The sequence below is a fragment of the Cavia porcellus genome, unplaced genomic scaffold (genome assembly GCF_034190915.1).
Source record: "Cavia porcellus strain 051 isolate PalLab524CR breed Dunkin Hartley unplaced genomic scaffold, mCavPor4.1 scaffold_28, whole genome shotgun sequence".
Lineage (NCBI taxonomy): Eukaryota > Metazoa > Chordata > Mammalia > Rodentia > Caviidae > Cavia > Cavia porcellus.
Genome location: NW_026947511.1, coordinates 21657458 through 21675783, shown reverse-complemented (window position 1 = coordinate 21675783; position 18326 = coordinate 21657458). Strand labels below are relative to the sequence as shown.

The following is an 18326-nucleotide window of genomic DNA, read 5'->3' as shown; positions in this document are numbered from 1 at the left end:
TCATAGTGTGATAAATTTATAGATTTTATACCTATTAGTGTCTTAAATTACTTGGCTTTAAAATTCAGGGTAGATGCTTTAATTATTTTTTTTATAATTTTTTATTTGAACATGTCTGCAGTTCATGAAGTTTACATTTGTCTTGGGGAATTGTTACGTGTACATAATGCTTTCTCTGGAAATTTCTAAAGGATGCATGATATTTTTGTATTCTTAAACAAAGGCTCTTTGATTCATGTCAGTTTGGTATTTTCTGCCGTGTAGCATATAAGAACCAAATAAAACTTAAGAATAATGTTTTTGTCTTAATTCTTAGATATGTTTTCATTATCAAGTCTCAAATCTTTTAAAGCTTAATAGCATTAAACATTAAATATAAGTTAGACTTTTTCTTTTGGTCATTTTTCTTTTATGGTTTAAAAAATAATTTTGTTTAATGCTACTTTAAAATAATGTGAAAACAAATTTGTAGTTACTAAGATATATAAATAATTCTGTTACTGTGTTCACAGGATCTGTTCTCTAACTATAATTCGTTCTAAATGGCATTTCCTGTAAATCTAAGTTAGTTCATTAATTTTCATAGGGAGCCATCTGTGGAAATAGTCACGTTAAGGGAAGAAAAGCCTAAAAGCTATTACCCTCCCCTTTTCAGTCCAAATTTGAAAGGATGATTTACTTCAAAGTGATTGCTTCAACTTCAAAAACTTCACTATGAATGTTGTTGAGCAAGACATTCTCAATAATGGGTGCTTAACTGAATCTCCTATACATTGTAGAAAGCATTTTATTATCCAGAGCTTTATCCATTGCCAATGGAGTAGGAGTGGAATAGAAAAGAAGTGTGGGTCTTTGAGATCAATAGTCTTTTCTTAATTTAAATCCTATACATCATTCATTTTAATAATATAATCTGCATTACACAAATCAATAACACTACTTGGTGTGCTCTTTATTAAATTGTCTTAAAATTACTTTTAACTATCGTATTTATCATGGACCCTAGAAAGCAAAGTTAATATGAAACACATGGGATTTTGTGAGACTTCTCTCTCAGCTCTATCAACTATCCAAATTGTCCTTTATTAAATATAACTTTACTTAGATATTTAAATTTGATTTTATTCATGTATTTTGAAAATGGTCATATCAAACAGATTTGAACTGAAAGGGCTTATTTAATTCATGGCATGCTTTTACATAGTTCTGATAGTTTTTGCTACTTCCTATGGTGGTATGCTTTTCTTTGTCATTAGACTATCTATTAGCTCTGAAGCTTATTCTAAGCACCAACGTTTATTTGTTTTTATTCTTGATTAACAGGACTTTAGGCCAAAGTCAAAAAAAAGCCACTTATCTTCACATGTTTATGAGGAAAGTGTGAAAATATGATCTGTATTACAGTTAACTAAGAAACTCGTACTAGACTTACTTGGTTTTATTTTTTGAGAGGGTCTTACTATGTAATTCAGGTTGGCCTTGAACTCACTAAGTAACCCAGGCTGGCCTCAATTTGTAGCAACCCTCCTGTCTCAGCCTCCCAAATGCTAGAATTACAGACATATGCTACCACACCTGGCATTTTTTTTAACATTTATATTTTAAAAATTTTTGGAAAATGTTAAGGTAATCTATACAAAGAAAAATATAAATGGACTCATCTGTACCTTTAAACATTGCCCCTACTCTAGAATCCAAGAGACTCTTATTATCTGAATTTAAAATCCCAGTTTTATGACAAATTATAGTTTATATAGGTAAGTATAAAAGATATATATCTCTATAAATATAACACTACGTACAGTTAATGTATCTTAAAAATCCGGGCAGTGTTCAGATTTCTCATTTACATAATTTCTGAAACAGTTTTTTGAATCAGAATACAAATATATTTCAGCTGATTGTTGAGTTCTTTGAGTCTTAATCTATTGGCTCCTCCCGCTCCCAAATACACAGTTACTGTATTTGTTGAAGACATCCTACAGGGTTTTCCATAATTTGGATTTTACTTGTTGCACTTTTGAATTTTTTTTCTTACATTTGTTGAGTGATATTCAGGTTTATTGGTTAGTAACAATGCTTTTTAGAAAATGTTAGGCACTTGTACAGGAAGGATTACAGAATGGGTTTCTGATCATTAATCACAACTGGTAAGCATTTCTTAGGTCTTTTATTTTATTAGGGATGTGACTTTCTAATATTTTAATGTCCTTCATTTATTAGCTAGGATATTTATGTCATTGATTGAGTTACTCTGAGGTACAATTCTTATAGGAAAAGTAGTATAAATTCTAATATTTTTACATTTTACATTTATCAGGCACCAAACAATGAGATGATTGTCTAGCAGCTACCAAAGATGACCAGTATGTTAATTTTTAAATATACTGAAATTATGAATTCAATTAAAAGACAGGCCATGTATCAGTTCATTACTATTTTATTATTGGTGCTTTAATTGTTCCAGTTTTGATGAGTGGAATCCTCTTTGGGTTGGCTCTTGAGTCTTCTTGACACAACCCTAGTAATCTGTGATTTTGGGAAAGATAAAATGTTCCAGAATCATCATGTGTATTTCATACTCCCAACCTGGTAATCAGGCATTTCTCAATGATACTGATTCACTTTTATAGGAAAGAGTATTTAGAGACCGTAATCCGGTTGCAGTAATAGATTCTTTAAGGTTATATATTCAAGAGTAAAATAAGAAACAGTATATAACACCACTCCTGATCTGGTATTTTCCATTTATACAGAAATCAAGGTTAAAAACAGTTTAAATTCAAAATAATGAAAACTCTAAAGGAAAGTTAGTCTTCAATTTAGGGTCTTGTAATAATATTGACTCCTCAGATCATGTTTTTATAGACTTCATTTGACCTTCTCTGGGTACCTCCTCCATTTTACATAGTGGAAAGTTATAGTTCGCTACCTACTGATTTATTAAAGCCAAGCCAGCCACCTTTTAAAGGTTTATAATAATTGCAAATCCACCCACAAATCAGTAAAAATTGAGTGTAGAGCCTCAAGTCAGTTGAACAGTTTGAGATTAGCAAAAGCAAAATGAAAAATTCTTGTCTGACATGGAATTCTTTCTTAAGGTGTGTTTCTTCATATATTACAAAATTGGCTTGAGAACTCTGCCTTTTCCTTCCTTCTCTCCTTCCTTGTCTGTCTCTGTCTCTGTCTCTGTCTGTCTGTCTGTCTCTCTCTCTTTCTCTTTTTTTTCTGTGGTTTTTAAAAGACAGGATCTCACTTTGTGGTACAGAATGGCATTGAACTCATTTATGTAGCCCAGGCTGGCCTTGAACTCATTGTGATCCTCCTGCCTCAGCTTCCCGAGTGTTGGGATTCATGTGTGTGCCACCACACACAGCTTTGGAAATTGTTTCTAAAATCTGAGTCTATTAAAGTAAAACTTTCTTTTATTATTATCTGAATGGTTCTTTTTATTTGGCATTCTTTTTATTCATCAGATAATTTTAAGCCACTTGTTGGATGCTTGGCAATATTTTTGGTGGTTAAAATACTAAGGAGAAATTTCCCAGTTGGCAGCTTTCACACCTTCCTCAGAAGAGGTATTTCCCTCAGCTATACTTTTTATGGGTCCACAGTAATAACGCTCCTAAAATGTACCTAAGTATTTTCTGATCACTTCCCTTTCTGATAAGTGAAACCCTGAACATCATTACTGGTATTTGCCTATGCCAACAATAGTTTATGAACTTTCTGACATTCTGAGGAACTTTTTCTAACTACTTTTCCTGTGACATGTAATTTTTAGTTTAAAGTTTCCCTTAGTTAAATCATTTTTGGTAATAAAATATAGAAATCAATTCAAATTTCTGCATTTCATTTCCACCTTTTACAATGTCTCACCTTTAAAAACATAATTTTACATATGGTAACTCGAGTTAATTTGTGTATTTTATTTTTTTAGGAGGATCTAAATGATCTGCCTCATTACATTTTCTACATAACAGTTTAATTTCAAATTACAAACATCTACAAAAATCACATTTTCCTTATTTAAAAATTGAGTCTATTTTCATCTCATATACAAAAATTAGTCAGGAATTTGTATTGAAATAAAATTGAATGGAAGGAAGCACCATTTCAATAACAATGCTGTTTTTTTGTTTTTTTAAAGGAGATCAATTAGGTGTGTCTTTGGGCTTACAAGGATGCCACTTAGGACAGCATATGATGTATAAATAATTACTTCAAAGATATATAAATAATTGCCTCATATAATATATCACCAAGGCTTTAGGAGTGGAGATAGACCTGTTATGTGATAAATGAAGGTACCAGCTGTGGGTCCCACTGCAGTCCTTGAGGGACATTCAGCCTTTCTAGATGCCTGTGACAGGGTGGGATGGCTGGATGATGATTACCACTCCATACATTCTGTGACACTCTGCATGTTCAAAGCTATGTTTATTCATACAGCATACATTTTTCCCATATGAGTTTTGAATTAACAATGAATTCCCTCAGAAAAAACTCCTTGTGAAATATGTATGGTATTAATCTGCCCACATTTTCTTCCTCTTTGCTACTTTTCTATTACCCAGAGAAACATCATTTTCTGTATATATACTTTGGTTGTCACTGTACATAGTTTGTCTTCACCTTATACTCAATGAAATAAAAACAAAAAAATGTTTTTTCTTTGTTTTGCTTTTTGAGACAGCCTAGATAGTGCAGGCTGACCTTGAACGTGCTCGTGTAGCCCAGGCTGGCCTCAAACTCACAGTATTCCTCCTGCCTCAGCCTTCCAAGTACTGGGATCTTAAGAGTATATGACCATACCTGACAGAATCTTTTTTTTTAGTTATTACATATTTGCCATATATAATGATTACATTTCACTACAGGGAATTTATATCTACACATAACTCATTTTAATTCTTTTTCTGCCTCTGCTTTTATTTTTCCAGTATCATGTTCATTTATTTATTTTATAAGACTTTATAAAATGCTGGACAAGATAGCACACACCTGTAATCCCTGCATTTGGGAGGCTGAGGCAGAAAGATTGTTGTGAGTTCAAGGCCAGTTTGAACTACACAGTGAGACTGTCTAAAAAACCAAAAAGAATTTAATTAATTATTTATCTTATATAGATTGAAGACCAAACTAATAGGCCAAAGAATAAATAAGACATGTAAGGCAATTGTACTAATTCAAGATCCACTAAATAGCTTTTGTAACCACCAACCAAAATATTTTTCTGCACACTTAACAAGACTTGAGCATGTTCCTATAGGCTCCTTTGTCTCAGTGACTGTTAGGCACTTAAAATTTGTGTTCTGAATTGAGATGTGCTATTAAATGTAAAACACAAACTAGATTTTGAAGACAGAGTATGAAAAAAGATTGTAGACTATCTCAAATTATTACACTGATTACAAGTTGAAAATATTTTGACTATATTGGGTCACATAAAGCATACTATTAAATTAATTTTACTCTAAACTTCTTTCAGTGGTTTCTAGAAAACTTTAAGTTATACTGGATATGGCCCACATCATGTTCCTACTTCCCTAAACAGTAGGAAAACTGCTGCCCTAAAACAGTGGAAAACTAATCTTTATACAGGCAGTAAAATTCCTATCTTTGTGTAACAGATAGTTCTGTTTCAGACTTTATTCCCCAAAATTCTATGGTCTGAATTACATGAAGTTGTTATCTTTCCATGTGGCATGGAAGTACCAATATGTGACTTGGGAATTCAGTTCAGTGTGATTACAGTATCATGCATGGTACCATTCAAAAAGGTTTTCTACTAACATGAGTGAAACCATTACCTCTGTGGTAGAATGCTATATTCAGTGTCTAAAATTTTTTTTAATATTGTGAGGGTTACTTTAACTGTTGGATCTTTAACTGTTAGCTTTATAAAAGAGTGTTATATAGGAAATAAATGTTAATGAAGAAAACATGTTTTGCTGCAGTAAACACTAAGTTATGGTTTTATTACTTTAATTGATAACACTACACTATATACGAATGTTAGAATAAGAAATATATTTTACTGATTTTATTACTATTGTAAATATAGTTAAAGTAATCCACAGTAAAGTTATGGTATGCTATACTTGTTTTATTGTGAATTTTAAGATGTGTATAAAAGACAGCAAACACTTAAATTGAGATAGATCAAGTTACATTTTAGTTTCATAATTTATTATGAGTGCTCTATGTAAAACTTAGTTTTTTTAATAAAACATTCCTTTAAAATTTTTAGCGTTGAGTTTGAATATTGAAATTCTAAAAATTACATTTTAAATCTTAAATGATCAATATTAAAATCATAATTACATCTTGCGTGAATATGGTAGCTAAGTAAAAAATATTCCTTTGATCATTAGAGAAAGAAGATTTTATTGTAAAACACCAATATTTGTCTTAATTTTTAGGAAACCAGGATTCGGGCAATGGAAAAAGATGCCAAGAAAAAAATCCATAACTTCTCTGTCATTAACCCTCTTGCGGGACAAGCCGTAACTCATGTTTTTGCAGTCGACAGTAGAGCAGATCTTCAGAACTGGATGGAAGCTTTCTGGCAACATTTCTTTGATCTTAGTAAGTAGATACTTAGACTATCTAATAGTGTATTCATGAATCCTGAAAGGTTGCACACACAATCTAAATATTAAAATTGCAAGTTTAGGAGTATATAGTAAGAATTTTTGATGCTCTTAAAAAATATGGCCATATGTCATCACTGCACTTAACTCTTCTCTCCTAATCTTTTTGCAGTGCCTGTCTCATGTATTATACCTTTGAATTCCTAGCATTCTTTCTTCATATATTAAAGTTCCCTTGGTCACTAAACAACCAGATGATATTTTCTAGAAATACTCGGTTTTGTCTGCATAAAGCAATATGTTTGATTCAAGGAATAAGAAGAGAACTAAGACGCAAAATTCTTTTCCAAGACAATGATGATCCTAAAATACTGAAACATTCAAGAGTTTCATTTTTATGTAACCTATAAACTCTAGATTCATTATACCATTTTGAAAATGATCTAGACTTACTTTTTTTTTAATCTCACATATGGTTTCTTTATCTCAATACTGTGCAGTGGCATGGATTACAAAAATAGTGTGGTGATAATGTAATGAGGTTCTCTAATTTTCAGTGTTAAACTTGTTTTTATTTTGTTTTTGAGACAGGGTCTCACTACGTAGTGAGGCTACCTTTGAACTCACTATGTAGCCCAGGCTGACCTCAATTCTGCAGTGATCCTTCTGCTTCAGCCTCCCAACTGTTGAGATCACAGGCGTGCATTACCACACTTGGCTTTAAAGAATTTTTACCAACAGGAAAAATATTTAAATTGTAGCAGTATTTGTATTTACTGATAGTAAATTTGACAGCATATTATGTCTGCAGAATGATGTTGTATAGAAATACACACTATAGCCGTTTCCATACAATTAAAAATTATTTCTGTAAATCATAGAAGTAATTCTAGAGACAATTTTGTAATTCTGTTTTCTGGAACACTGTAAAGAGTTAATACCTGCAGTCCTCAGATATTAACCATTTAATTTTTTAGGTCCCTTGTGATCCATGGTTTAATCAGGTATTTCAATGATGATTAGGAAGGAGGAAGCAAGACAGCTAAGAGTATTGATTACCTCCCATGAACTCTATACTTCATCTATTTCTCATGTCATCATCATGAGTTAGAAGTTATTTCACTGGGCTCTAAATAAAAAACTGGGGCCTAAAGAGGTTTCTGATTCACGACACTGTGTTAGAGTAAGATCTCTTGAATCGCCTTGAATTCTTTAGGACTTGTTTTCCCTAAGTCCCATCCCTATGCAGTCAATAAATGTCTAAGTTTTGTTCCATGCTTATCAGTTTACAATATATTCTTTATTTCAAAATTTCAACAGATCTTAGGTAGGTAACGCAATGACACTGGCAAATTTTTTTATTACAGGTTTGTAGTACATAATGGTTACATTCGTTGTGTGGAGTTGGTACATGTACATAACACATCTTAATTCTTTTTCCTCCTCCCCTAGACCCCATCCTACTCTGCCCATCTCTAAATCCCTCTCCTATTTGCAAAACGTATATCTCCCTGATTCTTACTATTTGTCCTTTAGTTTGCTCTTTACCATGTCTCATCATGCAATCATTTTCCTACAGATGGTTCAGATTATCCTTTGTGGCTGAGTAGTACTCCATTATGTAACTATACCACATTTTCTGTTTCCATTCATTCACTTTTAATTGCTTTTCTATTTATTCTGATTTAGAGAGTCTGTCTTACAAAAGGCTCTATTAACTTTCAAATACAATTCTGATATTTTATACTTTCTAGGTGGATAAAAACAAAGGAAGGCTATGTGAGGATAATAATGCTAAATATTATAGTCTATGTATCAGTTACTGTTGAGAATGGTCTCACTTTCTAGATAATCTTAAATAATTTGTGCTAAAGTAGGTAGTTAGGTTAGAATTTTTGACAGTTTTGTATGATCAGTAAGAAGGTGATGACAACTTGGTTCTCATGTCTGTCTACTTCTTTGGTATTTAATATATTTTAGAATAAAAACTATGTAATTTTTAAAGTACAAATTATATAACATTTTTAAGTGTGCTTTAGAATTTATTATGTATAGAGATGAGAATTAAAGATGGAAGTGTTTATTCTGTCCTAAACATTGACTTGTTAAAATTTATTTTCCTAGTGACACGAGCATATCTTATAATCTTATTTGAAGTTAGTGTTTAGAACCAAGTAGAGGAAGATAACATGAGCAGAATAATGTAAGAGTAATTTAATATTTGGAGCACATTTCAACTCTTTGGCCACACTGAAGAGTAGAAAGCGGGGAGGTGGGGTGGTGGTGAGAGAATTAAAATTCACAAGGAAATTCTGATGGAAGCAGGCTTGCGTGGCCTGGAAAAGAGCAGCAGAGGGTGGAGGATAGGAGGCAAGAGGGATAGAATTATGATTTATAATATTTGAGAGCTGACAAACATTTAAAAGGGCAATGACACTTGCTTTGGAAAGCTAGTAGGGATATGGATAGAAATGGGAAATCAGAGTTAAAGTAGATTTGGAGCAGACATCACGTTTTTTGTTCCAAATATTTAATATAAATATTAACTTATGTTGACAGCTTAGCAAAATTGCATGGGAACATTATAACATAAATAGTAGTGTTGGAAACATCTTCAATATATAGATTGTTATGTGAACAAAACAATTACATTTAATATTTCATGTAGGTCTCTGTTTTCTTGTTAGAATACTGGCTATGATGTATACCTGTGCATACAAACTTCCTGGCAAAATAAATGTTTCAGTGGTAAAGTCTGGGCCAGCGAACTTTGTACATTTTTACCTCTGACATCAGTAACTTGTAGAATAATAGGCCTTATGTTCCAGTTTTCAATATGATTAGTATTCTGCTGCTAGTTTAATAGTGAAATGGTTTCATTTATCAATATATACAAAATACTATATAATTTGTCTAACAATGTGACAGAAAAATATTTCCGGCTCAAAGTGAATCATTTCCTGAGGGCTTTTCCTTTCCTCTCGCCACCAAGAAGAAAAAAACAAAAAACAAAAAAAACCCTGCCTTTTATTGTATTTATCTATAAAAGGAAATAGGGGGAGAAATAAATTGTCAGATCTCAGATCCTACTGGATTTAAGTTCTGGAGAGCAACCTTTGAAGCCTTGTACTCAGGAATTTATTTCCTCTTTGAATTGCTATGTGAGTTATTTTGAAACTTGTACTGTATTCTGTATTTAGCATCATAATAAAACATACTGAAGATGGTGTTTTAAGTATTTCTTAACTAGTTAAGTAATAGATTTAAAATTTATGCACATACTATCATTTTGCCATGACAGTAAATTCAAGTAAATAGATAATTTAAGGTGACATGAAATATCTTTACCTTTTAAGCTATGGGAGTTGACCAAATTGAATACTGAATGTAGATATTGAGGATATAAAAAAAATAGAGCAGTTATAAAGAGTGTAAATCAGTATAAAACCTCTTGCTGCTGGTGTAATATGTGAAAGTGGGGAACTTCAATAATGTTATTAATTTACAGACACATAGAATCTGGCATAAATGCCATCCAAATGCACAATAAATTTTGTAAAATTAAATTTTTTTGTTATCTAGTCAGGAGAAATAAATGTGAAATTTTAAAGGTCAAAATAAAAAAAATTGTGAAACATAATTAAAAGAAAAGCTAATGTAATGTATATACTTTAAAATTTTAATTTAATAGTTGAAACAGCATATTACATGTTTGTTTTTTATCTTATTGCATATTTTTAATGACTTTATTAAAGTGCTCCCTAAAAGAAATTAGACTCAGAATTTTATGTTGTGATTTTTCTTCATGGAAAAAAGTTTTAATATACCTTTGGTATAAGCAAAAATACAGCGTTTTTCTAAGATTAGATTAATTTCAAAAGGCATGATAATCACTTTAAAGATATTTGCTAAGTCTTAAGACTTTTCAACTTAAAGGTATTTTTGAGATCCACCATTTCTTATGTTTTTTTCTACTTCTAGGCAACTGTATTTCAGTTGACATACATCTTTCAACTGTTTTGAGTACTAGATATTTTAGGTTAAAAGAAGAGAAACTGCACAAACTTCTGCCGTGACTATAAGTTTTAAGGCAAATTGTTGACTGTTTTACAGAATAATAACTAGCAGCCTAGAGATCTTAATATTTGTGCAGAGAACTTTATTTTTTTAAACAGATTATTTATATGAGCAGAATTTGACTTTATGGATAATACAAGTTTTTTTAAAAGCTTCTTTAAAACTATCTTTTGTTTATAAATTCACTGTTATTTCTCAAAGCAAAAAAAAAAAGTATTGGTATCTGTTAAAAATGAAATACATATTTTTATATTTATGTTTTGAACTAGCCTGCCTTTCTCTTTTTTTAGGCCAGTGGAAGCAGTGTTGTGAAGAACTTATGAAAATTGAGATTATGTCACCACGGAAACCACCTTTGTTCTTGACAAAAGAGGCAACCTCAGTCTACCATGATATGAGTAAGTGGGGTTTGTCTTTTGTAAGCTGCAGGATAACAAAAACAACATTGTCCATGCTCAAGCTGCTTATTCTATTGACATTAAAATGATAAAATTTTCAAGGCACAATCAAAATGAAAAGAAGACTATGATTATAAGCTAAGGAACTCATGTTTAATAGATGACTTAATACAAAATTAATGAATGCACATTTTTCATAGTTTGAATGCTCAAAATCAGACAAAAATTTTAAGATTTAAAATGAATAAAAGTCATTGAAAATAAATATTAGATGAATAGTTGAAAAATTCTGAAAATATAAATTTGCAGATTCTAAAATATAATCATGGTTAGTATTTTTTCCTGTGTTGAATTTTTTTCTAAGTGGTTTTTGGTGGATAAATATTAATAAATGAAAGCTTTCATCTCTCGTCAAAAATAATTGTCTAATAACTCAGAAAATTTTAACTTTCTGAACCTATTATTCCATTTTCGCACACTTTCAATAGTTGTTCGTTTATCTTAGTGAATAGTATTGTATATAAGCATAAGTGTATAGTAGCTGCTTTTCATTTTTCCATTAATGTACCTGCACTGACATATGCTTTAAAATGGTAGATTAGAAATACATTTAGGTTTACACATTTGAAAAATGCCAGTAATTCATTCAGTAGACATTTATCTCTGTTTCCTTATTTTTTTCCAAGGAAATGTTCTTTTTTTTTGAGACAGGATCTCACCATGTATTTCGGCTTGTCCTCAAACTTGCTAGGCATGCCAGACTGTCCTCAAACTTGCAGCAATCGGAGTGCTTAGATTACAGATGGGCACTGGGGATTTAGCTCAGTGGCTTAAGCACCTGCCTGCCAAGCACAGGGTCGTGAGTTCAATACCCGGTACAAAAAAAAAAAAAAAAATCCAAGATTACAGATGTGTACAACCATGCCCTGCTCCAAAGAAAATTTCATCCAGCACTCTTTATCACAAAGTGGTGTAAGGACCTCACTCTCTTCCCTGAGTTTCTTATTTGATTTTTTTTTGTGTGTGTGTTTTATTTTGTTTTTTCACTTTATCTGAGACTTCTCTGGTCTACAAGAAAGAATACTGAGTTGTAATTATCCAGTTTGCTCATTAAGCTTTCCTAGAAGTTGAAATAAGGTTTCAAATCAAAATAATTTCCCAGTAAATACCTAACCTACACAATTAAGTACTCATATATCTTCTTTTTATATAAGAAAGTTTTTATTCAAGTAGCCATGTGTTACATGTATTATATGTTTATATACTATGTATTTTATATATACTAGGTATCGTGTATGTATAATATATATGTGTGTAGTAACATGTATGAAATCTTTGGGTTTTGGTTCTATGGATCAGTTATTTTTAAGGTAAAGGTTTTATTAGTTACTGTACTCAGATTTTTGGTGGACATATAGATATTAGTTGGGAAATAATAATTTACTCAAAGGACAAACTCTTAAATTTTTTCTATTTTTTCCTTAAAATTATTGCAGGCATTGATTCACCTGTGAAACTTGAAAGTTTAACTGACATAATACAAAAAAAAATTGAAGAAACAAATGGACAGTTCCTTATTGGTCAGAATGAAGAGGTCTCACCACCTCCTTGGGGTGCAGTATTTGATGGTAATCATAAAATGGTTATCCAGAAAAAGGTATTGTCCTCTGCAGGTGAGCAATTACATGATGAGAAAAGGAAAAAGAGACGAGCTCCTCTTCCTCCTCCTGATAAACCTCCATTCAGCTTAAAAACACAGAGCAGCACAGATCAGTCGGGTAAGGACACCTGGGGAAATGCAAGTACGTCTCAGTCTTTGCTCTTGGATACCAGACTGTCAACCCTAAAGCATCACTTACAGAAACCAATTGCTGCTCCTCGAAAACTTCTTCCTGCCAGGAAAAGTAGTTTAACTGATGGTGAGCACACAGACACTAAAACCAATTTTGAAACTAAGCCAGTGCCAGCTCCGAGGCAGAAATCCATCAAAGACATTTTGGATCCTAGATCATGGCTGCAGGCACAAGTATGAAAAATTCTTACTGTATAAAACGTTGAACAGAATGTAACTGTGAGGCCTAATTCAGAGGCATTGTGAATGTTATATAATTTTATAGTAGTGATTTATATAAATAGTAACCTGTTAGGTATAGAAAATTTTTTTAATAATGAAATGGATTTCTTTTTTGTTTCTGATTTTTCAGATTGTAAGTGATTTTTTTTTCCCCATAGAGTGTAAGCAGCAATTTCTAGACATCCTAATTGTTAGAAGGGTTAATTTATTCCTAAATTAGTACCAAGCAATGAATAAGCACTAAATAGAAGAAACCATTAACATTTCTTTTAGGGAGAGACTGCCTAGTAATTTAAAATGTGTTAAATATGAGCCATATTCTCATTGTGAGAATTTAAATACTAATGGAATGTTTCAAAGGTTTTATTCAAACCACAAATTATAGAATCCACCCAAGAAAATTTTCTTCTTAGCATTCTGGAATTCTCATCTAATGGTTCACTGGCTCTCATCTATTGTTTAACTCACTAGTTTATAGATTTGACCTTTTAAATTCCTGGGATAAATTTTGGAATATTAAATTCTTTGTCTTTAAAGGGAATTTGTAATGTGCTATTCAAAGTCATTTCCTTGATGAGCCCTGAAATCCTGTTGACATTAACTTTCATAAGTGAACCATAACATTTATTAGTTCAGAGAAATGGTAGATGAAATGTTCTTTATGTCTACTTTTGTGTGTGTGGTGCTAATTTCCATTATGACTTTGGAATTTCAGGAAGTGAGTAGCTGATTAACACCTTAAAATTTAATACTTATTTGAAAAACAGATGGCAGATTTTTAAAAATCATAAAAGTTGGCCATGGTAATAATTTTGAGGATTAATCCTTTTAAAATTTTTAATTAGTTTCCTTTTTCTGGTAAGGGTTGATGTGTGTTATTGATACTATTCATTAAAAGTCATATTCTTACAACAATAACACTGGAATCATTTCCATAGGCGGTAATTTCCATAGCAACTAATCATAGGGACCCAAACAGGATTATGAAATCAAGTGAAGAATAAATAACAAGAGGATGAATGTCTTAAAGGAATAAAAAAAGTTCATTTTTTGTAACAACACTTGTAAACAAGAGGAGAACAGTTTAAAAAATCTAATCAGAATTTCCAAATAAAAGTTTCCATAAGGTGTCAGCAGCAGCACTAAAATCTCAAATCACACTGAACCCTAAATGTCATTGCAAGTAAAAATATAAAAATTACTGCCCTGTGTATAATCTCTGGAGATCTTTTTAAAGCTAGGAAGAGCTGTATTTGGATCAGAGCTACATTTTGCAAAATAAAATGAACACTTGACCAAAAAAAGCATTAATTTAAATGGAGTCTTTGTTATTTTTAGATAGCACAGGTTTTTTTTTCTTTTTTTTCATTTATAGAGCATGATGTAGCTGCCAGATTACTTTGAACCTGACAAAAGATCTCTTGTGTTAATGACACCATGGCAAACATGGCATTTGGTGAGAAGAAACTGACCTAAAAAGCTGATTATTTTTTCTACTGGAAAAGGCTCATAAATTTCTGTTGCAATTGCCATTTTGTTAAATGATATATTCAAAACCTAAGGGATATTATTTGAATTTTTAATTTTTTAAAAAACTCACTGCAGTTTTTGACAGCATTTATGATTGTCACTGCCATTAAATTTTTCAGCTAAAAGATGCCACAGGCAAAATTGTTTCTGATATCAGCATCTAAGCGTCCCCCCCCCAAGTTGATGCCTTCCTTTATTACAAACCAGTATTAAAACTTTCAAATTCTATTCTTGTCGTTTCTCCTGATGTAAATTATAGCAGGAGAATTTAAGTTGTACAGAAAAGAGAATTTATTCACAGAGAAATTACCTAGCTGTTGTGTTCTCAGAAGGCAACTTGGAACCAGGTCTGAAGTCCTTTCTAGAACCATTTAGGTGAAGCCTGCCTGTGTGCCACCCCTCCCTGCTCACCCCACCTGCCCACATTATTCTTTCTATTTCTGGGAACCCAGCTTCCTGTATGTTAGTGTTTTTAAAAGTCAGCCAGCAATCTCAGCTATGTCTTTTGATCATAGTGCCCATTAAATAATAGTTTACCTGCTCCCTAAAAAGGAAAATTATAATACAAAATTGGATTTTGCTTCTTCTGTCTGTCATTCTTCTCCTCCCACTTCTATTTTCCTTCTTTTGCAATTTAAAAAAGTATCTAAAAGTACTGAGTAAAACATGTTAAGGTGTTCATCAGAAATATTTGTTTTCTCATTCCCTGAAGCAGATGTTTATGACAGAGAAATATACCGTGTAACATGAAAGGTTTCAGGTGTTTTTTGAGCTGGCTTTTCACATTCCTTGTTTGTCCTTTTAATTTATCACTGGATTTATGTAAACTTGAAGCAGTTTGCTGTCAGGTGTTGTTATTACAATTGGAGAACATAATAGGAAAATAGATATTTATGATATTATAATTTTGATGAAGATAATGTCTTAGACAATACATTTACATTTCAAGTTCTAGGGTACAAATTACTCACAATAGCATTTAAGATAGTATTATTTTTAATTTCTACAAAGTGATAATTTTTTAAATTTTAACATCTTGCAAGGGCAAAGAATTTTTTTCACTAAAAACACACACTTCCTAAAGTAAATATCAAGCAAGCATGTCTTGTCTTGCTGAGTTTTGTCAAATCTACCTTAACTGTCTGCTTTGCTCCCTAACTTCTTTTAAATGGATGTGAATGTATATAGAAAACTAAATTCACTTATTATAAAGGCCTTATCTTTACCCTTTAGGGTACCACTAAATGTCTTTTACAGTGGAAGCTGCCTTGATTTAGAGACAACTCATGTAAGGTAGGTTAAGCAGTCAAGTATTTCTTTAGGCTTATGGGCAGCACCTCAGCTACCTACTGTGAAGTTAATTAATTCAGTACAAAATGAAATTATAGGGCAGTTTGGTGCAGTTTGTTAAATGCCATTCAAATGTAATCATCTGTTACTATGAATGAGGAAAAACCGTATTAGATAGAGAATGCTGTACCACGAACAAGAAGAGAAATGCTTTTTAGGAAAAAAAAAATCTCTGCTCAGAATTTACCAAATTCAGTTTTTTTTTTCCAGAGTGAATTATTGAACAGTAATTAAACTTTAATGACCATTTATGTTCTAGTAGTCGTTCTCATTGTTCTACTAAACTGTAATGTAAATGGAGCTGACATTTTGTACTTACATTTCAAGGCATTATTTTTTATTTTAAAGAGTAAAAACAATAGCATTACTCTTTTAAGTGTTTACATGTTTATTTTTAACTACTTCATTCTAATAATAGTTATATGAAAATTGTTCTGGATTATGCAGTTTTCTAGTTAACCCTGGAAGAGATATTACTTTGAGTTTTTAAAAGGCAAAATTTCATTTGAAAATATACTAAGGAATTGTTTTCTGACATGTTTGCATTATTAGCATTGTTCATAATTTTTTAATTGAATGTGGATAAAATTTCTGTATTAAAAAAAGTATTAATGTTAAAATACTAAACATATTTGGTAAGGAAGCCTAAATCATGTGATTAAAACTTCTGGTACATTGCAGGAACTGATTCATGAAGATATTTGTTTTGGTTTGGTTTGGATTTGGTTTAGATTTTTTGTGAGACAGTGTCTTAGCAGAGCTGTATAGTGTAGGCTAGCCTCAAATTTGCTTATGAAGCCCAGACTGGTCTCGAATTTATATAATCCTCCTGCCTCAGCCTTTAGAGGGCTAGAATTATAGACATGTGCCACCATGCCCAGCAATGAGGCTATTTTTTAGCATTTTTCCTTGGAATCTCTCTCTAAGGTAGACTGATAGAAGTAGACATTTTAGAGGAGGATTTAGTGGTAGCTGGCTACTTGTTAGAAAACTAATGCTCCAATTACCCCCTGATATTTAACATTTATTTAATTGTTTGCATATTGTTCTTCTTAAAGTGTACACATTATTAAGTGTCCATCGATACAACCTTATTTTTAGATTAGTGATCTAGAATTTCCAGAGTTCAAGTCACCGTGATAAATAGTTTGGATGTCCACTGTGTTCAATCCCTGTTAGCTACAAAGAGACTTCTTATTTTAATTCACCTCCCTCAGTACTGAATTTTTTCTCTTGGAGCACTTAGGAAAGGGGGTTGGGACAGAAATGAGCAGTACTGGCTCAGTTACAGTCAACATTTACTTCTAAGTCTGTAGTATGATTAGAAATATTTGAAGTTGCTGTTGAGAAAAAAAATTCTTCCTTTCTCTAAAGAGGCGCCTACTAATCAGTGTACTTAGATAAACAAAATACCTTAAGTTTCAGTTAAGAAAAAAATGATTTCAGAAATATTTAAAAACATTTTTCTTTCTCTCAGTATAGGAAAAAATACCAATCCTGACATATTTGATAATTAAGATTATGCCAAATTATACTGAAAATTGTTTTTCAGTTGCAACAGCTTGCTTTTAAGAGCTATAGGAATCTGTTAATGTAACTATTAAATGAGAAGTAGGTTGAAAAGATGTTATATATTCATAATTATGCTGTATCACAAGTATGTTTCAAGATACCAAAATAAATTTTGTTGAAAATGGATACTTTTGATGCTTTTCTGTTACATCAAAATATTTTTATTTTTGTCTATTATAAAGGATGCAAATTTTCTTTCATTTTTTGTGAATAGATACATTTTTTAGTTTGCTGCTTTAATAAATATTTAACCTAATTCATCATAGGAATTTGTACTTTTAGATGAAAAGGCATAATTATTCATTTAGTAACCTCAGTTACTAAAATGTATTAAATATGTACAAAATAGAAAACTAGATAATATGTGCATACATATTCATTCAAATACTCTATTTGATTCTCCATCCAGTTATTTGCATTCAGTTTTAAAAGATTCTTTGGTGGGGCCAGGGGGGCAGTACCAGGGATTAAACTTATGACCTTGCGCTTGCCAGGCAGGCGCTTCTACTGCTGAGCTAAATCCCTAGCCCTCCAATCACTTTCCACAGTTTTCAGGAACGTTCCAATCCAGCTCCCACCTACCACACTCTTCCAGCGAGGCTGTCCTCTTGCCACGCTCCTCTCGTGGATGCTTCCTTCACAAACTGTCATTTCTGCTTGTTCATCATTTTCTTATGCTAAACTCTGTGACTCAGATCCCTTACTCTTCTCCCCTTTATGTAAACCTCC

The 18326-nt window shown here is 31.9% G+C and overlaps 1 protein-coding gene across 1 annotated transcript in view; it reads left to right on the top strand.

Annotated features, from left to right (window-relative positions):
- Window positions 1–17720, top strand: part of Rtkn2 (rhotekin 2) — a 78495-nt gene extending 60775 nt beyond the window's left edge. The window contains exons 10-12 of the mRNA XM_013156990.3: window positions 6426–6591; window positions 10964–11071; window positions 12568–17720. Coding sequence (XP_013012444.2) covers window positions 6426–6591; window positions 10964–11071; window positions 12568–13103 — 810 coding nt within the window. The 3' untranslated portion in view covers window positions 13104–17720. The remainder of the gene's footprint in view (window positions 1–6425; window positions 6592–10963; window positions 11072–12567) is intronic.
- The last annotated feature ends 606 nt before the right edge of the window (window positions 17721–18326 follow it).